Consider the following 26,289-nt stretch of genomic DNA (forward strand, 5'->3'; position numbering starts at 1 on the left):
AGGACTAATGGCTCTGTGTGAGTCCATTGGTTTCACAATCGGTTCCCAACTACTTGTGGTATCTCTTCTTAAAATATAAAAATGTAAAAATTATGTTATCTTTTGTAATTTCAAATCTATTTGTCACAGATAGATAACAATTTCTCTGAACTTTAAAATCACTTGTTTAATCTCATTATACACTTTCATATTAGCAGTTTGGGTCCAGTGGAATTAAGGCAGTTGGCAATTTTGCAATTTGCAAAGCACAAATTGCAGTTCTCTGAATTAAATTCAACTGAGAGTATGATTTCACTTCTGGAAGAGATGCATTTAGTGCTGGACTCAGAAAAGATGTCCTTTTCTCTTGAAGCTTTTCTGGTCTAATTCTGTGTCAGTGTCCTAGCTGGAAGAATCTGGATTGAACATCTCGATTCTGTGAAATCATCACAAGAACTCACAGCGAAGCAAAATTTCACTCAAAGGCTCTGGCATTGCACACTTAAAACATGATTCTCCATTGTCCTATGCCATGTGAAGCCACTTATCCCCACACAAAGCGTGAGACAAAGACATGCAACACATTATCGGCTTCCTTGGGTTGCAATTTCAGATCCAGCTTACACAAACTGTGAATGATCACACCAGCACCAGAGGAGAGCACAGTGCTGTAAATTCTAGCAACGTTTTTAAGCTGGTAATGAAAAGCTTGAGGAGCAGAGAAAATGATTAAAAGGGGGATGTGGCAATGCAAAAATTCATTCCCTGGCTCCAGAGCATTTATTACCAGCTGTAAAGTATTAATTAGGTTTGTATTCTAACATTTGAATTTGCTATAAAATTTGAAACGCAGTTGCAGAACACAACCTACAGAGGCAAACCTTTGCCAATAATAGAGAGATGACGTGCAGAAAAGAGTTCTGGATAAACAGCAAATGGAAGACTGGAAGGATGGGAAAAGATACAAGAGCAAGGGGCCTCCAGATCTATCCATTTTGCTCCAAAAAGACACATTTTGGAGCGACAAGAGTCCTGCCCCTACTTTCTCTGTCATTGTCACTGTCTCTTGCTCTGATCCCATGCCCAGGGAAAATATTTTGTTTGGCTAAACATGGAGAAAGCCTATAGCAAGTAGAAGTCCATGACAAGCACCCCTGTACCTTCACATACACCCAGCCTCCCCTCAAAACCCAACGAGAGTGGGGGAGTATGGAATAGTAATTAAGAACAAGGAAAGGCAAAGACAAGGAGGCAAACTCTATTAATGGAGTTGGAAGAGTAATTAAAATATATATATATATATATATACACACATACACACATTCTGATGGTATCAAATTGGCAAGTGACTTCCTCATGAACCACAGAATCAATCAGGTTGGATTAGAACCCTGAGATCAGCGAGTCCAAGCTTTGACCAAACACCATCATGTCAACTAAACCAAAGCAATGAGCGCCGTATCCAATCTTTCCTCAAACATCTCCAGGGATGGAGATTCCACTGCTTCTCTGGGCAACCCTTCCAACATTTAATCACCTTCTATGTGAGGAAATTCTTCCTGATGTCCAACCTGAACTTCCCCTGGTCCATAGCAATCTAATTGCAAGTCCTTTTCAATTTCCAAATAGATAAATGATAACTGCTCATGCACTGGACTGAATTAGGCTACATTTATCCAAATTCCAATTGTATATATGTGCTAAAACTGTGTAAGAAACACACAAAACTCTCCAGGGGGCTACTTCTACCAGCATCCCACATATTTTCCCCCTTTTTTTCCTTTCTGAGGAAATAGATGTGTTGGCAGTTGGCATTAAAATGCAGTTCTATTGAAAGATGCTTTGAAAAGCTTTATTTGGATTTATTATAAAGCAAGTTGACAAAATGGGAAACAGTAGGCTTCGCATTTCAATTTCTTAAAAATGTTTCTCTGGTGTCTTTCCTACGATTAACAAAAAAGAGATGGAGTAGGTCTACCAACAAAACAAATGTCTGTAACCCCAAACCAAATAAATGGTGAAAGTAGTGGAAACATGCACATGAAACTGTGAGCTGATACCTAGTCAGAGATCACAGTTTATCTTACATTTAACATGGCAACAACTCTCCAGGCCATGTCAATTGGTTTGCAGAGAATACTAAATTAGGACACGCTGTGAATGATATTAAATACCAGGTTGTTGAGAAAGTAGAAAACAAGCGTGAAATAGAATGAGATTCAAGGAGGACAAATTAAAGCTGATCCAACAAGGAGTATAATCCAAAACAGCAAAAATGCTCAGCAAAATGAAAAGTAATATCAAATATTCTTAGAGAGCAATGAGTTACGGTATAAAAATCAGATCTGAAGAGGATAGAAAAGGTTGTATTTATACTTGGATCATCCTCAGAGGTAGTGAAGAGATGAATATTTTAAAGCATGCACAGGGTATAAATTCTATGTGTATGATATGGAGTGAACTGGGGAATGGTATGCACAAAATCAGCCTGCTAACACATACAAAATTCCAAAAACTCTGTGTTCACCTCTAGCAAGGGATGAGCTCATATTTCTCCCAGTTGTTTATACATGGCAGAGAGCAAGTAGAGTAAGGGCACATACATTCCACTGGATGAGCACAGACCTGAGCTGACAGTACCAGGGCTATTTCTAGAATTACAGAAAAGATTACCAAGATGCTTGGATATGAGGAGGATGCACTGAGAGGAGCCATGAGTCAAATAGGGTGATTTGTGATGCTCTACCTCCCCTCAGAGACTTGCTCCAACTCCTCATACCAAGCTAAAGAATTTGCGAACTTCTGGTATCGTCATAGAAAACAGCAATATGGAATCTTGCATTTAAACCCCCTGCTGCACTAAAATTTCAGGAAAAGTTAAGAAAGAGGGGTTTTTTTCTGGAAAACAGCTTACAGTGTGAAGTCCTCCATGCAATATTTCCCCCAAATAAAAAATGCTGATAAATCTCATGTATTTTCCTCAAATCATAAGTAAAAGAAATTTAAAAGTTGAGTATCTCAAGTCAACAATTACTGGTAGGATGTGAGTAGAGGTGTGGTCACTTACAAATGATTCTCTCATCATGTATCCACTCACTTAACTCCCTCAAGCAAACACAACCATCTTACACCACTTCATGGGCCACTGAAAATATGTTTCCTGTCAGATGAAAGAGGGTATTTAATATATGATGGTTATATTCCCCAGAATATAACCAGGAAATTTGGATGCAACAGACCAATGGCTTCACGGCAGCCAATACCTTGGCACAAAGTCAAGGAGTTAAAGACCCAACAACTCACGAAGGTGTTTTTCATTTGTCCAGAGCAAGGCAATCCAACAGAGCTGCAACCCTTGTGCTCCCATCAGAATAGTCTCTCTTCCCATGACAAAATCAGCTAACCCAACTGAGACATGTATCCTTGACCTGCAGCTGGGGAGTGTGATATCCTGAATCAACAGACCTGCTGCCCTTGACACAAAAAGAAAAAATAAGAAGAGATGACCTGCAGACCTCACAGACAAGCAAATGTGCCTTCCAATGAGCCAAAATCCTAAATCAGTCACCAAAGGCTGTAGTGGTGTGGGTTTGGTTTTATCAGTTTTATGTATGTATTTGTTCCTTGTATTAAGTTCATTTTTATAAGTTATAATGGTTTGCCCCATGCACCCATGTTCCACCCTCATTGGTTTCATCCCAACCCCAGTTATACGTCAATCAGAAGTTATCCAGCCCCTGGGCCTTGTCTGTCACTTTGGGGTCTCTCCCAAAAGTCTGGAAAGTTCCATGAGAAACCCCAAGAGATTGGACAAGACTTCAGCTGTCTCCCCACCTGAGTTATTAATTTGTTAGTATGTATGTCATTTATCCAGAGAGCCTTGCCCCTTTGGCCCCTGATTTGTCCCCAGTTAGACCCATCCCTGAGTTCCTCCCCCCAATAAACGGTGCTGCATTGGGGGGGTTCGGGGAGCTTTTTTCCCTCGTTTTTCCCCCGCTGCTTCTGCTGAGGGGTGTCTGCTGGGGCAGATACCCTGATGAATAAAGCCAGCAGTTAACCCAGAACAGCCTCCTCTTTTTTCCTGCCATCGTTGCTTCACTCCTTCAACCAAGCAAGAACTCACAGGGTCGGTGAGGTTCACCCTGCTACCGAGCCGCCCCCTTTACTGTTGAGGTGTCAGGGCTGGCCGAGGCAGAAAAAGACACCTCAGCAAAAGGCATCGTGTCACTTGGTATTGGGGCCAAAATTGGTGCTAAGCCTACAAAGTCTTGCAGCCTAGACACCACTCTAAGGAAAGGCTTGCTCAAATGTCTCAGAGCTCCATGGTCCAAACACAATCATGAATACCCAGAGGTTCAGGCTTGCTGACATTGGCCCAACAGTCCATCCAAATCAGCAGCTCACAAAACGTTGTTATCTGGCAGTGGGTGAGGGAATAAAGGAAATATCTGATATCTCAGACAATTTTCACATCTGTAGAAGTGTCTAACAACCTTTAGGCTCATAACAGAACTATGATTATCTATTCTCAGGAATAACAAGATGGAATCATTCCTTCAGAAAAAAAGGCAATTTCATTTATGTCCAAATAAGATTGAACATATTAGCAACAGATTAAGCATCTGGAATCTTTTAAATAATTCTACTAAATGTGCAATGTTATTAAGAAAAGATGTCTGTTTTTTTCTATTGGGATTTATGTCTAATACTTATTTCCCCACAATGAGCTTCATCAGGCAGCAGGAGGAACAGCCAAAAGAAAACTGTTTGCTTATTTGCTCAAGAAATGGACTATTTGATCAGTATTTTCAAGGAGGTGAAAACTAACACTGTGACAGTCCTGCCAGGCATGGCCTGTGTGTGGTCAACTGAACCCTGAGATCTGGTTCACAAAGGTCTGGAATTGATACCAACACTGGCAGGTTCAAGTGAGACTTGTCATCTCAGTGCACTCAAACGCTTCAAACTCCCAAGTCCAAATTTCCAACACTGCACTTTGGAGTCTTCAAAGACCCAGCAAGGAATTTCATCTCCCATATTCTTTACTACTATCCCATGATATGGAACCTGGCATATCTGGGGCAGATGTTCTTCAGAGAAATTACATAAATACCACCCACATCGACCTGTTTCTCTTTTACTGAATTATCCAATTGCCAGTACTCCCAGGGATTCCAGGTGGTTTTACTTCATTAATACAAGCTGTTTGGAGATGCTATTCTGTATGGGTTGACAGCCTTTGAAACTAGAATGTCCTCTGGGGACAAGGAGTGGGTGGGATGTTTCCCCAGCGACCACAAAAGAAGCTCTGTCACAATTTCTAGTCCCATGGATTTCTTCTGCTCTAGAAATAACCCAGACATCATAAGGGCCCTTTGTCACAGAACTTCTGGAGTGCACATTTTCCCATTTTTGCCTTAGTCTTCTCCAAGACAGATATTTCCTTTGTGCTGCCTCCCACCAGAAATCTTCTCAAGAGTGAGGAACAAGCATCTGTCCATTGATGTCTCACAGAAAATCTATTCATTATTTTGTTGACATTATTTCTTCTTTAGCATTCATTCCTCTTCTAGTCCCACAGAGATCTGCTGGATGCTGTCCAGAGCAGGAACACCAAGGGCATCAGAGGGATGGAGCAGCTCTGCTGGGAGGAAAGGCTGAGGGAATTGGGATTGTTCAGCCTTTGGGTTGACCTCATTGTGGCCTTGCAGTGCCTGAAGGGAACCCACAGGAAAGATGGAGAGAGACTCTTGACAAGGGCCTGGAGTGACAGGACAAGGGGCAATGGCTTCACACTGACAGAGAGCAGGGTTAGATTGGATATTGGGAAGAAATTGTTCCCTGTGAGAGTGGGGAGGCCCTGGCACAGGTTTCCCAGAGCAGCTGTGGCTGCCCCATCCCTGGAAGTGTCCCAGGCCAGGCTGGATGGGATTGGGAATAACCTGGGCTAGTGGAAGGTATCCCTGCAGGGGGCAAGAACAAGGTGATCTTAAAGGTCCTTTCTCACCCAGGCCATCCTGTGACTCTGTGATTTCTTCATACACAGGATGTGGCTTCACCTTAAAATATCTTCAACCCAGAACTAATTCATATCAAATCCTATTTCTTTTGAAGACATTGACCACTGTTTCTCTTGGCAAAGGTCTCTGTCTTTGCTCCTTCTTTTGCCCAGTCTTCCAATTCTACCCAGAGAACCAAGAATCACAGGTTCCACTACAATACACTGGCATTCTGCTCCTATTGTGGTCTCACTGCTTCTCTTCATGAGTTTATATTGTTCACCTGCTCCCTGTTCAAATTTTCATCTCAGATCAGAATTTCTCATTTATAGAGATTTATTTTGGCACAGAGTTCTGCAAAATACCTTGTTTATTTTCAAAATGTCTGTTAGAGTGACTCTGACTGATGGTAGCAAATCTGTTCCTTTTATCCTTTTGTAACTTGAGAGATCATAATGATGAGTAAAATTAAGAAAATGGACCAAAGAGGCCTTTTCAATCTAAAAAAAGAGCAAATAGATCTGTTATGAGTGGGTGGCAATGAAAGGCTTCATAGGCATTTAACCAAGATGAGAAGGGCAACAAATGATATTTTTTCTCTCTAATGAAAGTTTCACTGCGATTCACAAGAAGAAAAGGAGAGAGATATGTCCCAAATTAAGATGGAAAGCTAAAGTGTTTTTTTTCAAAAATGTTTTTAATTACTGTGAACCAAATGTTTTACGTCAACAACTTACAATATTTTGTTTTCATTTCTTCTATTTTTAAAACTCCTCTAACATAAATTACATTTTGACATAAAAAGTAATTTAAAAACAACAGTTGGAAACTCCTCACTCTATAAAAGCTGAACTGAGATATGTTATTAAAATCAAAACATATTTTACTAAAAAAATAACTGCAAACAGTGAGGCAGAGTTTGAATGTATGGGGGACAACATACTGAGCAAAAATTCAGCATTTGCAAATAGAGATGTATTTTATCAAAAATTTTTAAAAGTTTTATCAGAATACAAAAATAATCTCTGCACCACCGCAATGTATTGTCCGTATTTGTAAAGAGAAGCTTGGGGAAAAAAAACAGCAGAAAGTCTACTTAATGCAATAGCAATAAAATATTAAGATTTGTGGTTCTATCATAACTATATTAAGAAGAAACATCTTGTCAAATGCTTGTAATTACAGTGGGAGGAAACATACAGTGACAAAGTTGATCTTTAAGTTCTGTGGAATCAAAATTCTATGTCATATTAAAAATATTATTGCAAAGGCCCCACTATGGCTGAAATTCATTATCCTTTGGAATAGAGGAGCTGTAGAAACACAGAATGGTTTGGATTGGAAGGGACCTTAAAGATTAGCCAGTTCCAGTCCCCTGCCATGGGCAGGGACACCTTCCACTATCCCAGGTTGCTCAGAGTTCCATCCAGCTTAGCCTTGGACACTTCCAGAGATGGAGCCTGTCATTACAGTGAAATTCCAGGCTTTAGCCCTGTTTTGAGAGAACTCTTGTGGTTAACTCCATTTTTTAAAAAATGTGTAGCTGCTTCATGCACAATTTAACAATTTAGCACTCGATCTGTTAATGCAAGTTCTAGTTGACCTAAGAGAGTCCTGAACATTCAGTAGCTCATCTAAGATAAAACTATTTTCAGTTTCAAGTCAAAAAGAGTACATTGGGACCAATCCATTACCTGCAGGCATACACCAGGCTATTCCATAAGTGGATTTGCAGAAAACTCCATTGTGTTGCTGTCAGGTTCCTCCCCATGTGTTACAACCCAGAAAAGCCCAAAGACAACTCTGAGCAACTCCTCTGGATGGTCCTTTCAGTGTCTTACATCATTGATATCAGACCTTGTTCTGCTACTGCCTGTGAGATTTGAACTCCTATTGGATTCCCTCCACACAGGAGGTTCAGCACTGTATGGACAGATAGCTATGGAATAATACCACTCATCTGAAAGCAGGGCCTTAATTTTTATTTTTTATCTTTTCCTAGTGCGCAAAATCTGCAGCCTAAAGTAACAATTAACCCTCTGAAGAGCCTCTGCTGCAGATCTCGTACACATTACAATAATTGATCCATTTCCTGACCTTTAGAAAAGAGTGCTGTGAACTATGATGTCATACCTCAGCTGAAGCAGAGCTTTAGGCCATGCTTCATAGTTTGATAACACTTGTAGTAATAAAGAAATCTACCCTATGCCTAGTGCTTGACATAGGAAAGGTGTAGAGTCAGCAAAATGTTAATTTTAATAGTAATAATAATTTTTACAGTGTCAGCTAGTTGCGCATCAATCTGCCTAATCGTTCCACTTCTCAACTGTATTACATTTGTTTCTGCTTCTTCCACACAAAACTGAGCTCTAGGGCATGAGCCAGAGCCTTGGGCTGGTTAACACCAACACAGAAGTGTTTCCTTTAGGCAAAGAAACACACAGAGTGCTCAGGCACAGTCCCCACAGCAGCACCACATCCTGAGGAAAAGCTGAAAAGGGATAGGCAGGGATAAAGAGGCGTGTGGCTTCATAAAAACATGTGCATGACAAAGAAATTGAAGTAGAATGAAGCAAGTGCCAGGCAGCCATCTTTGAGATCACAGACTGAAAACATCCTTAGGGTTGGAGGGGATCTCTGGGCATCATCCAGTCCAATGTCCACACCCAGAGAAGATGCAGCTGCCCCATCCCTGGAAGAATTCAAGGCCAGGCTGGATGGGGCTCTGGTCTGGTCTGGTGGAAGGCGTCCCTGTCCTTGTCAGGGCAGTTGGAACAGGCTGATCTCTATGGTCCCTTCCAGTGCAGGTCATTCTATGATTCTGTGTTATCTAAAAGCAATAATTTAACAAAATAACATGATGCTTCTTATCTCTTCCCATGACTTCAAGAAACAGGGTTTTTTAAAAAACTCTGGGTTTATTCTGAGGTACTTCATAAATAATTAATAAAACTTCAAGGGTCATAAAACTGGGAATTTACTGGCAGATTTTGAAGGTGTTGAATATTTGTTGAAAGATTAAAATATGCTTAGGGTCTAGTGCTGGTGCTGACTCAGCAGCCCATTCCAGCACACCATCTTTAACCTGTGTAGGTCACAGGAATGGTACAGGTGACTCAGTGCTGTCATGTCCAATATGCACCTCTCTTCCTTCAAGACTTGAACCTGGACTATGACTCTTACAGAGTCCTGGGAATGGAGCCAGGTCACTGGAATTCTTCCTTTCAACCCAAAGTCTGGAAAAAAAAGCTCATTTTGTGAGTGTGTTTCATTGCTGTACTGGTGTTACTGGGCTCTACATTTTCAACTTGATTTCTGTACGTGTGTTTCAGATTACACTTCTAAAAGGCTTCTGGAGAAAAGACCAAGCCTGACCTAAGGAGGTGGCACCCAATGAGATGAACTGCTGGGAAACACAGAGGTCTCTCAAGCTTTAGGAATACAGTGAAGGAAACACAGCTGTCATCTCAAATCAGAGTTGAAGAGCAGGAAAATTTTCCTTCCAGTTTCTTTCTCTCAGTCTGCATTCACACACTTGGGAAAAGCAGAAATTAGCTCACAGATGGATGGAACTTCAGCTTCTGAGACTTCAAGTGCAACACTTAGATAACCACTTACTCCCCTCAATTATGGACAGTGGGAAAAGACCTCTGACACTTTTCCACATGAGGCCAAAATCTTCTTTTCCACATGTAGACCATGCTTCTAAATACAACTGAATTTGTTCTAAATATGTTCACCCTTTCTACTTTAATAAAGGGAAGTACTACACAAGAAATTCAAATTATTTTCTAACATTTCTTTCAGGCTAAAAAAACCCTGGGCCATGCATTCTATGTTTTCCATATCTTTCTTCCATTTTGCCAAAAGCTGCTTTCAAAATTCTTATCTTTGATACTGCAGGAGCCAACAACTTTAAGGAAAGCACCTACAACTGGTTTACATTTTCTTTGTGAATATATACCAAAAGGGAATAGAAAATTATTTGGGGTTTTTTTTGGTGGCATTTTCATGCCAAAATATGTGATTTAAGAATTTCATTTAGTTTTACAAATGCATCAGAGCTTCAGAGAAAATTTCAGTTATTCCAACTTATCACAAATTTGTTTTGGCTAAGAGCTGAAACTGCATCTGAATAGGGAATTAGAGTTGGTCTCTGTTTCTCCTTGAGTGTTTGAAAGCAGTAGTGAAAGTGAAAATATATAATTGTAATTACAATGAAGAAGGTTCTTGGTTTTTGTTTAAAACTCTTTTATCCTGCTTGGAAAAAAATAAATCTCTAGACCTCAAGTATGTGTATTTTCATGCTGACAGATATGGTGTTTCTCAATTTCCTTCTAAAGGCAAAACCTCTCTCTGACCCTTGAACCTCCATTCCATTGATTATAAATTAGGAGAAAGAAACAATGATTCTCTCCCAAGAATGTTGCCATGTGGAAAAAGGCAGGGCAGGACCCTCTGGGATAACAGGCATGGACCATCAAAACAGTTTCCTAAAATAGAAACATCTCAGCGCAGCAGTCACTGCAAGGAGCTGCTTAATGGTACTGGAAATCTCCTGGTCCCACAGTTCAGATCCAGGTGCCCTATGGAGATCTCAGTATCCCATCTGATGCTGCAGTCACATAAAGCAATTAGCAGGAGAAAAAACAGCAGAAATGTGAAGCTTTCCTATGCACATAAGATCAGCAGAAATAAAATTCTTCATAAAACATTGAATCCTCCCTTGCAATGATGTGAAGGACACAATTGCATAATAGATGAAGTTACTGTTGGTGAATACAAGAAAAACTTGTCAGTCATTTTTGTGACGCTGATTCAATATATTCTGGAAATGTTGGGATATGTTAATATCTGCTAAAGTATGTATCGCCTGCAGTTAATGTGACTGAATAGATCAAAGAACAGTTTCATGAACAAACACATCCTGGTACAAAAAACCACAAGGGGTGACCACATAATCAAATAGTGAGACCACAGTTCTCAGTCTAAGTACTAGACAGTACTTAGCAACAATAACAATAATAAAACATATTTCCTCATTTTATAAGAACACTAGAAAAGAACAGCCCATACACAAAATAAATATAGAAAATGAGCTAGTAAAATTCACTAAAGGATACATCAGTACAGATTCAAATCAAATATTTCAATTTTGTAGACCTCTCCTTCTATCTTAATTTAATGCATTTATAGAAACAATTCTTAAAGTGATGTTGTTTACTAATTTTCCAATAACAGTCATGTCCCTGAACAGAGAATTAGTGATGTCTCTCTATTCAGCAAATGCCTGCTAGTTGGACACAAATATAAAATGCATCACTAAAATTCACCATGTGGATCAGGAACATCTTTTGTGGAGCTTTGGACTGGTGACTGTATGACTTGCTTTACTGGATTTTTATCAGTGAAAGGATTAATATGGGCAGTAGCAGTTTAATTAAGAAACGAACAAAAATGTTTAATGCAAGCTATTATAATATTCTACTAGCAAGGGATAAAAATTCAAAATCTTCTCTCTAATATGCATAAAACCCCTCTGGAAATTCAGAATAATGGGATTAAAAGTTTTGTTTAAATCTTTATAGACAAAACTGTTGCAGGGGGTTGTTGTGACCCAAGGGTGGGACCCAACATTTGGCTTTGTTCAACCTCAGTTAGACCTTGTGAATTACTCCAGATTTACACTGTAGAGATCAAGGTCTTGTTCAGAAGTGGTGGCTCATATAAGTCAGGAATAAGAAATATTAGAAATATTGGGACAATTCCAGATCATGTTCCAGATCTATGTCATCTGTGGTGGCAGGAACCTACAAGTTCAGTAAGGCCAGTATATTCCTTACATAATTCCAGCCTTCATCCCTAACTGAGTTTATGTTCAGCACAGAACTGTGAAGTGACCATGGTTTTGACAAGCAGAGTGAGGCTAAAGACAAAATGATTAAGAAGAAACTCACTGAGTATGTGTAAAATACAAACTCTATTTGCCAGAAGCAGAGATCTGGAGGCAGCATCGACATTCAGACCAGAACATGTTGGTCTGATACAGCAGCAGGAATGGTCTCAATCTCAGGGAAATAAATTACTAGCTAAAAAACAGGATCTCTCTGTATTCCTTCTAAAATAAGTAAGTTTACTCCAGTTACCAGCCATGAGGTTGTGCAAAATAGTCTTGAATACTTGTCACTTGAGGCTCAGTTCACACTAAAATTGTCCATAAACTTAAAGGAGATTAAAGGAAGTATTTCCCTCAATATTAAATGAAAACTTCTTACTTACAGAAAGCAAGAGGCAGATTAAGTCATGAGTGAAATTCCTCCTATTTACATCATAATTTTTCTCCTGTTAAAGTCACAATAACACCAGGAAATTAGAGCTGTGTGAAAGCACACTGTTGTTTCTGAAAACATCATCTTGAAGTTGCACCTGACTACAGATTTGTCATGTTTTGGCTCATTTCTACCTTGTCTTTCAATCTTCTTTTCATCACCTCACCTCTAAGTCAAATTCTTGTCCTTGCTTCTGCAATGGTTATTACGTAAATCTCCACTTCCCATTCTAAATTTAATGATTCCCATAGCTATAACCTCCCCAAATTCTTCTTCTTTAAATTATAAACAAATCCAAAAAGATATTTTCAGACCTCTCTCCAAACAGACAGGAACATATGAACAGGTTCAAATCTACCAAGCAAAGGCTCTCCAGTGGTGTTGCTCAGTGGAATTCCTGTGTTCACTCCTTATGCAGAACATGGGAACATCCCTGCAGTTCCCCATATCCAAACAGCACAGTGCTATATCCTACAGATCCCTGCCTTATTGGGAGCATCTTAGTTTCAGCCCCAACACCCCAAATTTGTCCATATTTGCCCTTCTCTTCCAGCCCATGACAAAATAACAGTCCTTCATTAAACTTTATATGGGTCTTATTACCTTCCCAAAAGCAGAGACTGATCACTTGTGCTACACAAAATTTTCCTAGTTATATATAAGAAAAAGAGTTTTATCTCTAATTATCAATCATTACTGGCTGCAGAGTAACACAGAAAAAAAGTAATTACCACTTCCTAAAGAAAATCTGACTAAGGAGCGGTGTGCTGGCCAAATCTTAGAAGAAGAGGGTGACCATCACAAATTACATTTACAAGCTAATGCAGAGCTTCAGACTCCCCCAGGATGAACAAGTTTCAGCAGTCCAAGAAAAAAAATACATGTTGGTAGAAGGACATGAGTCCTTCTCCTCTGCCTCAAATAACGAGGGGAAGATCAGCACTGCTTAAATCCCCCCATGTATCATCAATATTGATAATGGAAGCCAGCATAGTACATGGGAAAAATAAAGGATTTCTGTGCAACCTATTTCAGTGCCTCACCACCATCACAGGGAAGAATTTCTTCCCAATATCCAATCTAAACTTGTCCTCTGTAAAGCCATTCCCCCTTGTCCTGTCCCTCCAGGCCCTTGTGAATAGTCTCTCTATCATTCTTGTGGGTTTGCTTCAGGTACTGGAAGAGCACAATTAAGAAGAAAATGTTCTAATTTTCACTTGTGTGGGGTTATTATGAGACAAATAGACTTTTTCAGCATACAAATGTGCAAGCCAAATTCCTAGGAACCCATAAAGGTATGGCATTGATTCTGCATGGAGATACAAAGAAGATACTTTGGAGGTTGCAGAAAAGAATAAATACTCATCAGTAATATTTTTATATCTTGCAAAACTTTATATTCAGCTTTACTGAACACTAAATGCAGGTTTAAATAGTCAGCCTTAGAATGCAGAATAAATTGAGGTTAATACAAATTTCTGAGGCCCTAACGTAATTATTAAGCCTGGAATGTGAAGCTATTCAGGGAGAAAACATCAATGCTAGAAACACTTGTATAACTCTGCCTAACCTTTCCAAATGTACAATCACCTAAAGGAGATTTCAGAACAGAAATGGAAAACAAGGCTCATGATATCAGACAATCCTTGTCTACTTTTAGTGCTCACTACTGTGATCTAAATGGAAGATGATCCTCACATACTCGTTCATTATTGTTCATGCACAGAAAAAATTAATTATGCACTTCAAGATAATCTACTGCCAACTTACTTTTCACATAAAATCTTTTAAAATATAGACATACAATATTAATAAGGAGAACTATTTCTACCCTTCTCCTTCTTCTGAGAACTCCACTTTCTCATAAACAGTCCTATAAAGGAAGGCCATTGAGTAAAAAGCTTACTTAACTAACTTTTAAAGGAAAATCTGGAATCAATACACTTGAAATCAAATGCATATTGATTGTGCCATTTTCCTCTTCAAAAATAAACTGTCCCAGTAAATTACACGAAGCTCTCAAGTCTTGACACAACCCTTATGACTCACAGATCTTATTCCTTCTATATCCTGCTAGTTTTACTGCTGTGACTGGCCCCAGTTAGCAAGATTAGTACTGGGGGTAAAATCATGTACATGCAAAAGCTTATGAAAAATTTCAAGTTTAAATATCCTTTTTTCACAATCTTTTTTTTTTTTTTTAATCAAGACCTCTAAAAGCTCTACCAGCTGCACAATCACCATCTCAACAGCCTGTCTCTAAGCCAGGTGAAATAAACCAACAACCCTCCACTTTGATGGACTTTGGCCACAACGTAATTTCCATTGAACAATTAAGACAAAGCCAGTAACTTCTAATGTATAGATAATGATAATGTTGAAAACTCTTTACAAATATCTACTTTCAATGCTGTGATAAATACAGATGGCTATGAGTCTGCTTTCCTTAATGCTCTCTCATGCCAGGGCTTTGTCTTGCAAGATTTCCATTTGTAGCTCTCCCTTTGACTTCAGTAAGGGCTCTGGAGAAAGGAATTGCATAATCAGTCCCTTAATCAAATTTATTAAAACCCTGATGATATACAACCCAATTAAGGAATACCTCTCCAGTCCATAAGAGCTTTTTACATTCCCTATAAAACACTTTCCTCCTCACCACATAAAATTCAGAGTGTGCACTGCCCGTCTGTCAGTATGAAGTACAAGCCCTAGAAATGAAAATGGGGCAATTAAATCTACAAGCTGTGGCTGATTTAACATTGAAAAGATAATGCTAATTGGCTTAAGAACTTTCGAGCAACTTTCAATCCCCTTCAATTCATCAGGTTGTGAAAACCACAGTGATATTGTGATATTCCACTTTCTAAAAGTAGAATCTTTCTTATCACATTTGCTGGTACAGTACTTCCCTCAAGTGGTAAATGCATTTCTGCCTGTTTTGAATTTTCCTCTATTATATTAAACAGTAAAAACATATGTGCTTTCTAATCATCTTGCATTTTGTGTTGTTATAGAGTTAACTATTATTTTTTCTTGCTGGTATTTTTTTCAACTGCTTTGTTTCATTGCAAGATCTTTCAATTGTGTCAACCACAGACCTATACATTAAGCATTACCAGCATATCTCTGTCAGATATATATGCACATTTCAGAGCACAACATCCCTGCTTGGGATGACAGCTTGTTGTCCTTCAAAGGCTGATACTCAGACAAATACAGTTGAAAAGATTCATTAACATCCTGGATTTGGGGACTGTATTGGGATCTTATCATTATTTCTTATCAAGTAGTACAAACATAGGAAAATACTCTTTTTAAAAAAATCCAAATATAATTTTTTAATTATGCTTTAGATGTACACTTTGCTATCCAATTTTAGCCACTCTGGAAGAAACTGCCAGCTTTATTTCTTCTTCAGACTGTTAAAAAGCCAGTTAAATTTTTGCTTGACTTCATTTTTTCTGATTCAATTTTTACCTCTGAATATGCTCTAGATATAATATAATGCTCTAGATTTCCCTTTCCATGGGGAGAAACGAACCAGCAAAAATTGTCCTTAAGGTCTGGGTTATTCTCTGGTTTAACACTTAGAGAGAAGAGGAACTAATTATATATATTGGAATAAATGACAGCAGGTGTAAATTTTGCTTTTTAATATGGCAGCCTTCTAAAACCTGAAGATCAAAGTGGCAGAACCCAGCCATGATGCATTTGTTTCCACAACTGAACAAGCCTGGGGGAGTACTATCCAAGAAACAAATGTATTTCATTGTATTTTGATACATTTAGTAATATAATTGAGAAACACGAATTTGTCAAGAACAGAACTTATTTACATTCTAAAGCTTTAGATCTATACAAAATGAACAGATCATCTGCAAAGTTTTCTGCACTCTGCATATTATATTTCTTCAAGGAAGATATTCCCAACTCTTTAAAATCTTTTTAAAGAATTGGGGGGAAAATGAATGATGGAAAATCATGACATCAAGGACAGCAGAGAAGGATGGGCACTGAAGACCAGTGGGTAGAAGGCACTGTAAATGGCATTGCCAAATCAGCTACTTGAAAATCAGATTTTTCTCCCTTTTTTTTTTTTTTTTTGAAATGAAAATTCATACACACACTTTTCTAGTCAGTTACAGTGAAAGATATTGATTAATAACTTATTAAATTCATTATATCCCCCCTCTGGAGTACAGTGTTGGTTTACCAAAGTACACTACATTTCCCTTCCGTAAGGAATCCATTATACTATTAATCAAACACACAAGTTTAAATGTCACGGTTATTAATCTGCCTTTAGTAAACCCAAGTTACATTTCATCCCATTGCTCTCGTACTTCTAGTAAGGCTCAAATTATATTTTCTTTCAAAATATGCCTGTTGTGGTCAAACCAATTTGTCTGCGCTTGTTTGAATCATTTCTTTGCTGCATTTCACAGAATTGCACAACAACTGGAGTTGGAAGGGACCTCTGGAGATCCCTTAGTCCCTTAGATTATCTTAGTCCAGTATCCTGCTTAGAGCAGGGTCACATAGAGCATTTTTCTCAGGCCTCTGTCCAGTCAGGCTTTACTTATGTCTAGAAATAAAGACACCACAAAATATCTCGGCAAATTACAATCACAGAATTAAAAGATGGTTTGAGTTGGAAGAGACCTTAAATCTCACCTCATTCCAACCCTCCTGCCATGGACAGGGACACCTTCCACTGTCCCAGGTTGCTCCCAGTCCCATCCAACCTGGTGACAGGGGCTAATATCTGAGATTTCTAGAGATGCTCCCCATGTATTGTGTTTGACAAATTACATAGTCGTAGTGTGGAATAATGGAGGGGATGGAGGGGATGGAAATCATCACAGAATCATAAAATATCCTGGGTTGGAAGAGACTTGAAAGATCAGCTCATTTCTATCCCCACTGCCATGGGCAGGGACACCTTCCACTGTCCCAGGTTGCTCAGAGCCCCATCCAGCCTGGCCTGGGACACTTCCAGGGATGGGACAGCCACAGCTGCTCTGGGAAACCTGTGCCAGGGCCTCCCCACCCTCACAGGGAACAATTTCTTCCCAATATCCAATCTAACCCTGCTCTCTGTCAGTGTGAAGCCATTGCCCCTTGTCCTGTCACTCCAGGCCCTTGTCAAGAGTCTCTCTTCATCTTTCCTGTGGGTTCCCTTCAGGTACTGCAAGGCCACAATGAGGTCACTCCAAAGGCTGAACAATCCCAATTCCCTCAGCCTTTCCTCCCAGCAGAGCTGCTCCATCCCTCTGATGCCCTTGGTGTCAAGTTTATTTCCTACATGAAATACCACAGTGTGAAGGGGCTTCTGAAAACAATGCCATCATATCCCTAAATCAAGTGAATCACAAAAATCAGCAGGCATGTGGTTTTCAACCAAGCATGGCAATAGCTGCAAAAACTGAGCAGTTCAAACTGAGTTCCTCAGCTCTTTAAGCTTGGAGTTTGTGGAATTTCAATCTTCGTGGGATGGAGGCCCAAAAGAACTGAATGTAAATGCAGTTTATTTCCTTAAAATTGCAGACAGGATTTCAGTATGCATCAAATAAAAAATTCTTGGCAACCAACTTAACTGACTGTTGTCTCCACAGCCAATTTCTGTAAATTTTGTCCCAAATCTGGGCTTCTGTAGGAGATAAATAGCATGAAATGTACCCTATAAATGTGCTCAACAGAAGGTAAAGAACATATTCCAAGATATAGGAGTTTGTCACCAGCTCACAGGAAAGGGAGAATACTCTAGTTTTCTTCTTACTGGTTTTTCTAGTGCATTAAATCAAAACTCAGCAGACTTCTGGAGATTTATTTTGCAGCCCGAAAATTTGCTGTGGCCCTCCAACCTGCTATTACAGCCTTTGACAAGGTACAATGCAAGTCAATAAGTGCAGACTTAAGGACTTCATTTCTTGCTCAGACAGAACTCCCCTTAATTTCAAGTACTGATGAATACAACCTAGAGAAATTAGTCTTTCCACCCTGTTTAATAGGAAGGAGACCTGCATCATCTTGACTGCTGCCAATAAGAAGCTTAGACCTTGATTCAGAAAAGGCATTTAATTGTATCCTCATTCAGGCCACTGAAGGCTGTGCTTAACTTTAATCATATGCTTGGGTTGGAGCTCCATGATTAAACAATACAAGCTACAGCACCACCCTAGAGAGTGCTTCCTCCAGCCAAAATCTTAATAAGTTACACAAATAAGAGCATTAAACAGCAGCCCTGCTCTCTCTTGTTTCTAGGTTTAAAACACTCTTCCAACAAAGACCATTATTTTTGTTTATAATATTTATTTAGGCAGAAAGAATCCCACAAGAGTAACACACAAATTTCTTAAAATCCTTGCTCTCATCTGCACTGTTCAGCCTCCAGCCAGTTGAATTAAAAAGTATCCAGTATTCCTAATTTAACACCTTTTACCTGTCTATTTATTACAAGTTGATCTCCATTGTAAGGATACCAAGATCAGGGAAGGGCCTTGACAACAGGAGAAAGAACAATCTTGTATCCATCCTCACAGAAAGGACAAAAGAATAATTGAGGAATCATAATAAGTCTTACTTTGGTCTCTTGAAAAGTGAAGAATTACATTCTAAACACATAAGGGAAAGTCAATATTTGTGAAGAGTCTTTCTGGATTTACCATGGGTGAATCATTTCCTGCACCAACCTGCTGCTTTCTGTGAGGAAAATGACTGGACCTGTGGGCAGGAGGAGACTTGTCCATGCCATTTGCCTTGACTTTAGCAAAAGGTGAGTTCCATGGTTTGCTCAGAGGGTGTTAGTCAATAAGTGTGCCTGGAAACCTGTAAGAGCTGGAATACTGCTGTGGTTGTCCTAGAACTACCCTGCTTTACAGAAGGGACCAGGAGGAGGTGATGGCTCACTGAAATGAAAGATTCCATGGAAACACTTCACAATGGTGGTCAGGATAAGAAAAGGGATAATAAAGTTCTTCCACAATATGTTTGTTGGACCAAGCCTGAAAACTTGAAAATTCTCCACTTTGGATATTGATCCTCAACCTGTAAACAAATCAAATGGTTGTTTTGTTGGTTTTTTTTTTTTTCTCCTTGGAAGTTGAACATGATATTGGAATGTTTTGACTTTGCTGGCACACATGGAATGTAGGGAATGAGCAATGGTTAATCCAGCCTAATGGACCAAGACTACAGAACTTGTGAATGTTTAGAAAATAGACCTCAGTCAACAATTTGCAAGAGGAGATTGATAAAAAGGGCTTGTTCAAAAAAGTTTGAAATAGCCATAAAAATCCTAACCTGGACAATGACATCAGGCTGGGGTGGGATCAAGAGATGGTCAGTTTTCTTAAGCATGCAAGTCCAGAGAGAAGCTTTTACAAAATGAGGACAGTCAGAGTCTGTCCAAAAAGGTGTTACCATCTCCATCCTTGGAGATTTCCATAACTGACTGGGTAATATCATCAGTAACATGGTTTGAGATCACACCTTTTGACAGGAGTAGTTATTTGGACTACATAAAACCCTGAAAGTTCCCAACTTGGAATATTCTACTACCTATTTTAGTTTATTTTATAACTCCATATTGAGAGTGCAGGAAGAGCTATTATTTCCTCCTGAAGTCTGGTTGGAATGTAATTGCAGACACAGGAGCAGAGCACTGTGGCAACACCATGGGTTCATTTGTCTGACACAAAAGGGGAAATCCCATTGTAGATTTTCAGAGGAACAGAGAGCAAGTGGGGCATTTTTAGCTGCATTTCTTATACTACTCCATACAAAGATAACCAGATTCCAAGACAGGAACAGTGAGAAGGTTTGAACACATGCTGTGTATTCTAAAATTAAAGAACCCCCACATTTAAATAACACATTGAAAGACCATGTCAACACTCCTTTGAAGATAAATTCTGCTTATGAATACTCTGGTATATTCCAGAATACTCTGGAATATACTCTGGTATAAATACTCTCCAATATACTCTGGTATAATTCCAGAATCTAGAACTCAAACATTAAAAGAACCAGAATTATGACAAATATAGGTATAAAAAAGAGAATGAAATCTCTTAGTAAGAATATAATCATAAAAGTCCTCATTCATGTTCAGCCATTCTTTTATTTTCATTCTGTCATTTTTATATTTTCAAAATTTAATGATGCAAGAAATAAGTTGAAAAGGAAAAAAATCATTTATTACATATTCCTCTTACTATCCCATAAACTTAGAAAGATGTTTCTAAAAGTAAAGACATGAAAGAGGCCAGAAAGACACTGGCCAGTTTAAGAAATACTGTATCAAATTGATGGGTTTATCATACTAATAATATGATTTAATAAATGCTAAAATATTTGGGGTTGAAGAACACTGGGTATATTTAAAGTTTTTTAATAATTCTCATTGTTAAAATTGGTATTTATGACCAATTATCTTGGTTTCTTCTACAGAGTTTCAGCTAATATATTAAATAATAGATTTTTTTTTCTTTAGTTAATCTTATCAAAGACTTGCTTAATGAAGAGATGGGCTCCAGCATCTGAAAGGGTTTTTAGTCCTTGTGGGAGATTTGCTTATGGAAGACTGGTAAGGAATCAACTGCTAGCAATGTTTTGCAATGTTGAAATTTTAAAAATGGATATATAAAGCATTAGCAATGTACAATTCTACTTCATGTCTATCTGTATCATCCTTTGCACCAGAGACCCTGCTCTTCAAACCAACTTGCTTTAATTCAGTTGTTACCTGAAATGATGGTTCAGAAAGAAATATTTGTTTCATTTACAGATGAATTAACAGTTTAAATAATTGATTCTGCCAATATCATATTTTATATAAATTAAATGAAAGACAGAATTCCAGATTCTACTACTCCTAGGGTTTGCTCCAAGTCAGGACACAAGCCAAGAAACAAGACCTTTTTTCTCTATAAAGAAAATTTTCCTTGAGAAATATGTAGAATGAGTTATTCACTTTCCTGCCAAATAGGAAAGATAAGAACACACATATATATATATTCACATATATATGTCTATACATATACATGATGTTGAATCATGTCTGCCAGATCAGCTGGACATTTAATGAAAAGGAGTCAGGGTCTGATCCATCTCTCACAGAAATGACTGGAAGCCTTTCCATCAGCTCCAGTGAGAGTTGGATCTAGCCCCATCTGCATGTTTTCAGGCACAAGACCAATTCTCATTTCCTGACCTCGGTGTAATTCCACTGAGGAGGCCACTACTGCAGAGAGAGAAGAACAGCTTATCAGAAGACTACAAATATCCACCACATTTTCAGTTAACATTCTAACCCTATTTATTAAATATTTCTATCCACATCTTCTGTGTCATACTTCATTTAAGAAACCACAGAATATACCATTTATTGCCTTATTACAAACCTTGCATCTGCCATGTTTGCATGGATATATTATCAGACACATGCATTCATACATGTGTGTAATCCTTCATCTCTGATGCAAGGACAAAAATGCCTTTTGATGTACATGAATAAAGGAGCTATACACTGCAAGCCTTTATATCAGAGAATCATAGAATAGTTCGCATTGGAAGGGACTTTGAAGATCAGTCAGTTCCACCCCCTGCCATGGAAAGAGGCACCTTCCACTAGCCCAGGTTGCTCAGAGCCTCATCCAACCTGGCCCTCAATACCTCCAGGGATGGGGCAGCCACAGCTTCTCTGGGAAACCTGTGCCAGGGCCTCACCACCCTCATAGGAAACAATTTCATCCTAATATTTAATCTAAACTTGTTTTCTGTCAGCTTGAAGTCATTCCCCCTTATGCTGTCACCCCATGTCTTTGTAAACAGCATGTGACCATAAAAAATTAAATAGTAGTGCTGACCATAAGACAGATCATTCCAGATTTCCCAAATCAGTCCCTTAGAACCTGTTATTTTCTAAAATCAATGTCATAATTCATAAGATCTGTCTGTTTATCTATTTGCTACTTAACCTGAGGCATTTCACACAAATGTTTCAACTCCTTTTGCTGTAAATGAATTCTCTCCTGAAATAATAGACAATAACCTTAGGGTGTTATTGTTAGAGTAATTTCACAACAATCTTTTGTGAAACACTCCAAGCCCTCACAGTTTCTTCCTCACTCTCCAAATAACCAATAAAATATTTATTCAAACAGCCTGAACAGGGAGGTGGAGGAGGGTGAAATTTTGTCCTTTGCTTATTCCAGTAGCAGAAACACACCAAGTGGTGTTTTGTATGAGAGCTGTATTCTAGAACACAAACCCCATTGGGCAAGTGATGCATTAGATGTGTCATACTTTGTCTTGCCAGGCTCATCAGGCTGATTTGGAATTTGCTGCCTGGGTAGAGTGACTCATATGTTTACTGGCCCTGACAGGTGTGGGGCATCTTCCACACTCATTAAAGTTAATGACTTCAACAGCAGAGAGGGAAAACTGTCTGCTGGTTTCCTCTGAACGTGTATTCCCAAGTTATCATTTAAGAGAGGATGTAACTGGTGTCACTTTTCTTCTGCAATCATAAAAGCAGCCCCTAAGCAAACCCCTGTCCCTTCATTGCAAAAATAACCCAATGAGCTTCACAGGAACTCCTTGTTGAAGTAAGGCAAGGGGGAAAAAAATCTGCTGTACACAGAGCTTTGCACATAAAAGCTGCTTCTTGCCATAAAACCAGTCACTTCCTCACTGCAACAGAGGAATTAACATACTGGAAACAAGCCAGTAATTTTATAGAAATATATGCCTTTAAGTAAGCTGTAGACCAGTATTCTCACAATAGCCACCCTTTGGCATCATTTCTATCCCAACAAGCCACAGCTGCTGAATTGGAGACTTCTGACTTCATGTTAGATAAGTAATGAGAAGTTTTAGGCAGCAGTGCCAGAGCCAGTCCTTTGATATTAACACAGCACACTACAGTTGTTGACCAGCCACACAAAAAAAAGATATGCCTTTAATTTACATTAGTTAGCTAAAAATATTCAGGAGAAAACTTCACAGAGACTTATGCCATGACATTAGACTGTCAACCAAGACATGAAGAGATAGAGACCTCACAGACATCTGTGTATTCACACAAAACCAAGAAATTAGGAGGACTGAACCTTTAACTACAGAGACATCTCTACTTTGATGCCTGTCCAGCCACTAGATCTGCCCTGGTAATATGACAAATTTCTGTACCCTGGCTTCCACCCAACGAGACAGAAATATTGAGCCAGAGACCCCACAGAAACCTGTGCCTTAATATTAACCTGCCACACAAAATCTCCTGAGCTAATGATCTTGCAAAAAAGGTAAGGCTGAAGCCTCTAAAAATAAGGCTGAAGAATTATTGGAGTCTTAAATACTCATCACTTTTAATGTCTAACTATTCAGGATCTTCCAAAGCAAAATGTAATGATGAATTTCTACAGTTAGGACAGTTTAATTGAACGGTTATGTTTAGTTTTTTTCATCTTCTGCAGTTCTCACATCAACATCTATTGCTCTCATAAGTTCATAAGATGTTGACATACAAAGGTCTGTGCAACACATCTTCCAACCCAGACTAATGTGCTGATTGCTGGACAGAATTAGTAAGAAGAATGTTCATTGATGCAAAACTGCTCAGTTGTTTGGATATATTTCAGTAATTTGGGCAACTCTAATTCAGAAGTTCAGTAGTTTTTCCATCCACGTTGGCACAGAAAGGACTTTGACAAAAAATATTTCATGTCATCCTTTTCATGCCGGATGTCTAAAAGGAGCTATTCCTACCTTTGTAGTGCTGGATCTTTACATTGTTCCTTATTTTCCACCTGTTCACTTAACGTTTCTTCTTAGGGTGTTTTTTTTTGTTTGTTTGTTTGTTTGTTTGTTTGTTTGTTTTTTCTTGGGTTTTGCAGTGGGGTTTTCATGTTTGGTTGGTGTTTGGGGGGATCTTTGTTTGGGGTTTTTTTCTGTTTCTTTTTGTTTTACCTTAAATGACTTATTTTAAATTCTTTCTGTATCTCAGATAAGCAAGATAATTTTTATATTCTACAGCATCAATGGCTGGCTTGTTTCCAGTTCCCATTTATTTTAAGTCAAAAACAAAAGCTAAACAGCTACTATTTTATTGGGTTGATTCCTCACTTGGAAGGCCAAAAGAGCTGTGTAATGTGTAAGACTACACAGTGCTCTGCGACTCTCTGCTTATTGGGCAAGATCAAAAATGCACTAAAAAAACTGAGAATCTTTCCATGATCTTCTGTGGAGTTTGGCTGGGCACAACAGGTGATAGGCAGGCTCACTGAAATGAAAGATTCTCTGTAAACACTTTACAACGGTGGTCAGCATAAGAAAGGGGTAATGAAGTTCTTCCACAAGCTGTTTGTTGGACCAAGCCTGAAAACTTTAAAAATTCTCCACTTTGGATACTGATTCTCAACTTGCAAGCAAATTGAACTGCTTTTTTGTTTGTTTGTTTTCTCCCTGGAAGTTGAAGATGGTATTGGAATGTTTTGACTTTGTTGGCACACGTGGAACGTAGAGAATGAGCAACGGTTAATCCAGCCTAATGGACCAAGATTACAGAATTTGTGAATGTTTAGAAAATAGACCTCAGTCAACAATTTACAAGAGGAGATTGATAAAAAGGGCTTGTTCAAAAAAGTTTGAAATAGTCATAAAAATCCTAACCTGCTTCAGTCTGAAAATGATCTACCAACTATTTTTCCATTTGTCCTGGAAATGCCATTAAAACTTCACAACTGTGTAACTGCAGCAGGAATAAAGACATCAAGGTTACCTTTGCAAATGAAATCACCATAATAAAAGCTGCTTTCTGCATTGTGCAGCAAGTACTGACATTCTGAGGGATTGCTATAAGAACTCTGTGGCAATTATCCCGGGAATCAGGCACTATACTACAGATTAGATCCTGAACCACCTGTCAACCCCATTTCTATGCAAATTGCTTTACTTGGAGAGACATGACCTCAAAGCCCTGCAATGGCACTGCAGGCTTGTATTTTGCCATACCACGACCTACCAACTCAAAAAGCTAATTAAGAGCACCAAAAAGTGCCTTTTGCAACCTCTGAGAGACAGACAGAAAATATAATCACAACATAACAAAACACAAATCCCACATAAAAGAAGAGAGTAAGCTGCATCTCACCTCATTTGAATTTTCTGTTGTTATGTTTTTATTTTTCAGCTTTTTCTGCAGCAGTTTGTTTTCATACTCTGGCCTTGGATGCTCCTGAAAAAAACAATAAACAAACAAAAAAAAACAAACATGATTATGATTAACAGAAAATCCCCGATATTTTTGGTCACTTACTCACAAACAAAACCATCAAAATGATTCAACTCCCCACACCTTTTGGACTAGGCTGTCAGATGTGGCCTAACTTCCCTGATCAATAACCTTCCAATGTGTCCTTGCAAAATATATTTTTCTTTCCCAAATTACTGCATAAATTAAGCAAGGTGACAACAATTTTTCAGGCTTTTCAAGTGAGCAGTTCATAAATGAGAAGAGTATCATGCATCTCCCCCTTCCCACCAAGTTCTGAATTCATTCAGAGCAAGAATTTGGATTCCATCTCCCACATCTCCCCCAAAAAAGGCTATTCCTGCACCATTGGTCCTATCACCCCTCTTTACTATAATTAGAATGCTTGCATATCAGTCCCATCCAAAAAAAATGGGTTATTGACATTTTTTAATTAATCTGATAGTCATAAAGAGAACAAAAAACATTTTAAATTAATAAATCCTCATGAGCAATAGAATGGAGCCTACATGGAACTTCACCAGAATTCCTTGAGACTCACAGGTGGTGTTCATTTTATGTATTTGTAACATTTTCACCACAGCAGACACAAACCTCACCATTCTCTGTTGCATGTGAGAATATAAACGCAGTGAGACCTCCAAAGTATTTTTATCCTGATCATGAGATTTTCCTAATGCATTCAGAAGGTATCATTTAAATTTAAAGT

At 38.7% G+C, this 26,289-nt stretch overlaps 1 protein-coding gene across 1 annotated transcript in view; it reads right to left on the reverse strand.

Annotated features, from left to right (window-relative positions):
* The window catches only part of ANO2 (anoctamin 2), a gene marked incomplete at both ends in the record, with an annotated part of 139,386 nt that overhangs the window by 50,438 nt on the left and 62,659 nt on the right, over positions 1-26,289 (reverse strand). Inside the window, one exon of the mRNA XM_083860118.1 lies at positions 25,461-25,544. Within this exon, the coding sequence (XP_083716244.1) occupies positions 25,461-25,544 (84 nt within the window). The remainder of the gene's footprint in view (positions 1-25,460; positions 25,545-26,289) is intronic.

Source organism: Zosterops lateralis (assembly GCF_965231275.1).
Source record: "Zosterops lateralis genome assembly, chromosome: 4".
Classification (NCBI taxonomy): Eukaryota; Metazoa; Chordata; class Aves; order Passeriformes; family Zosteropidae; genus Zosterops; species Zosterops lateralis.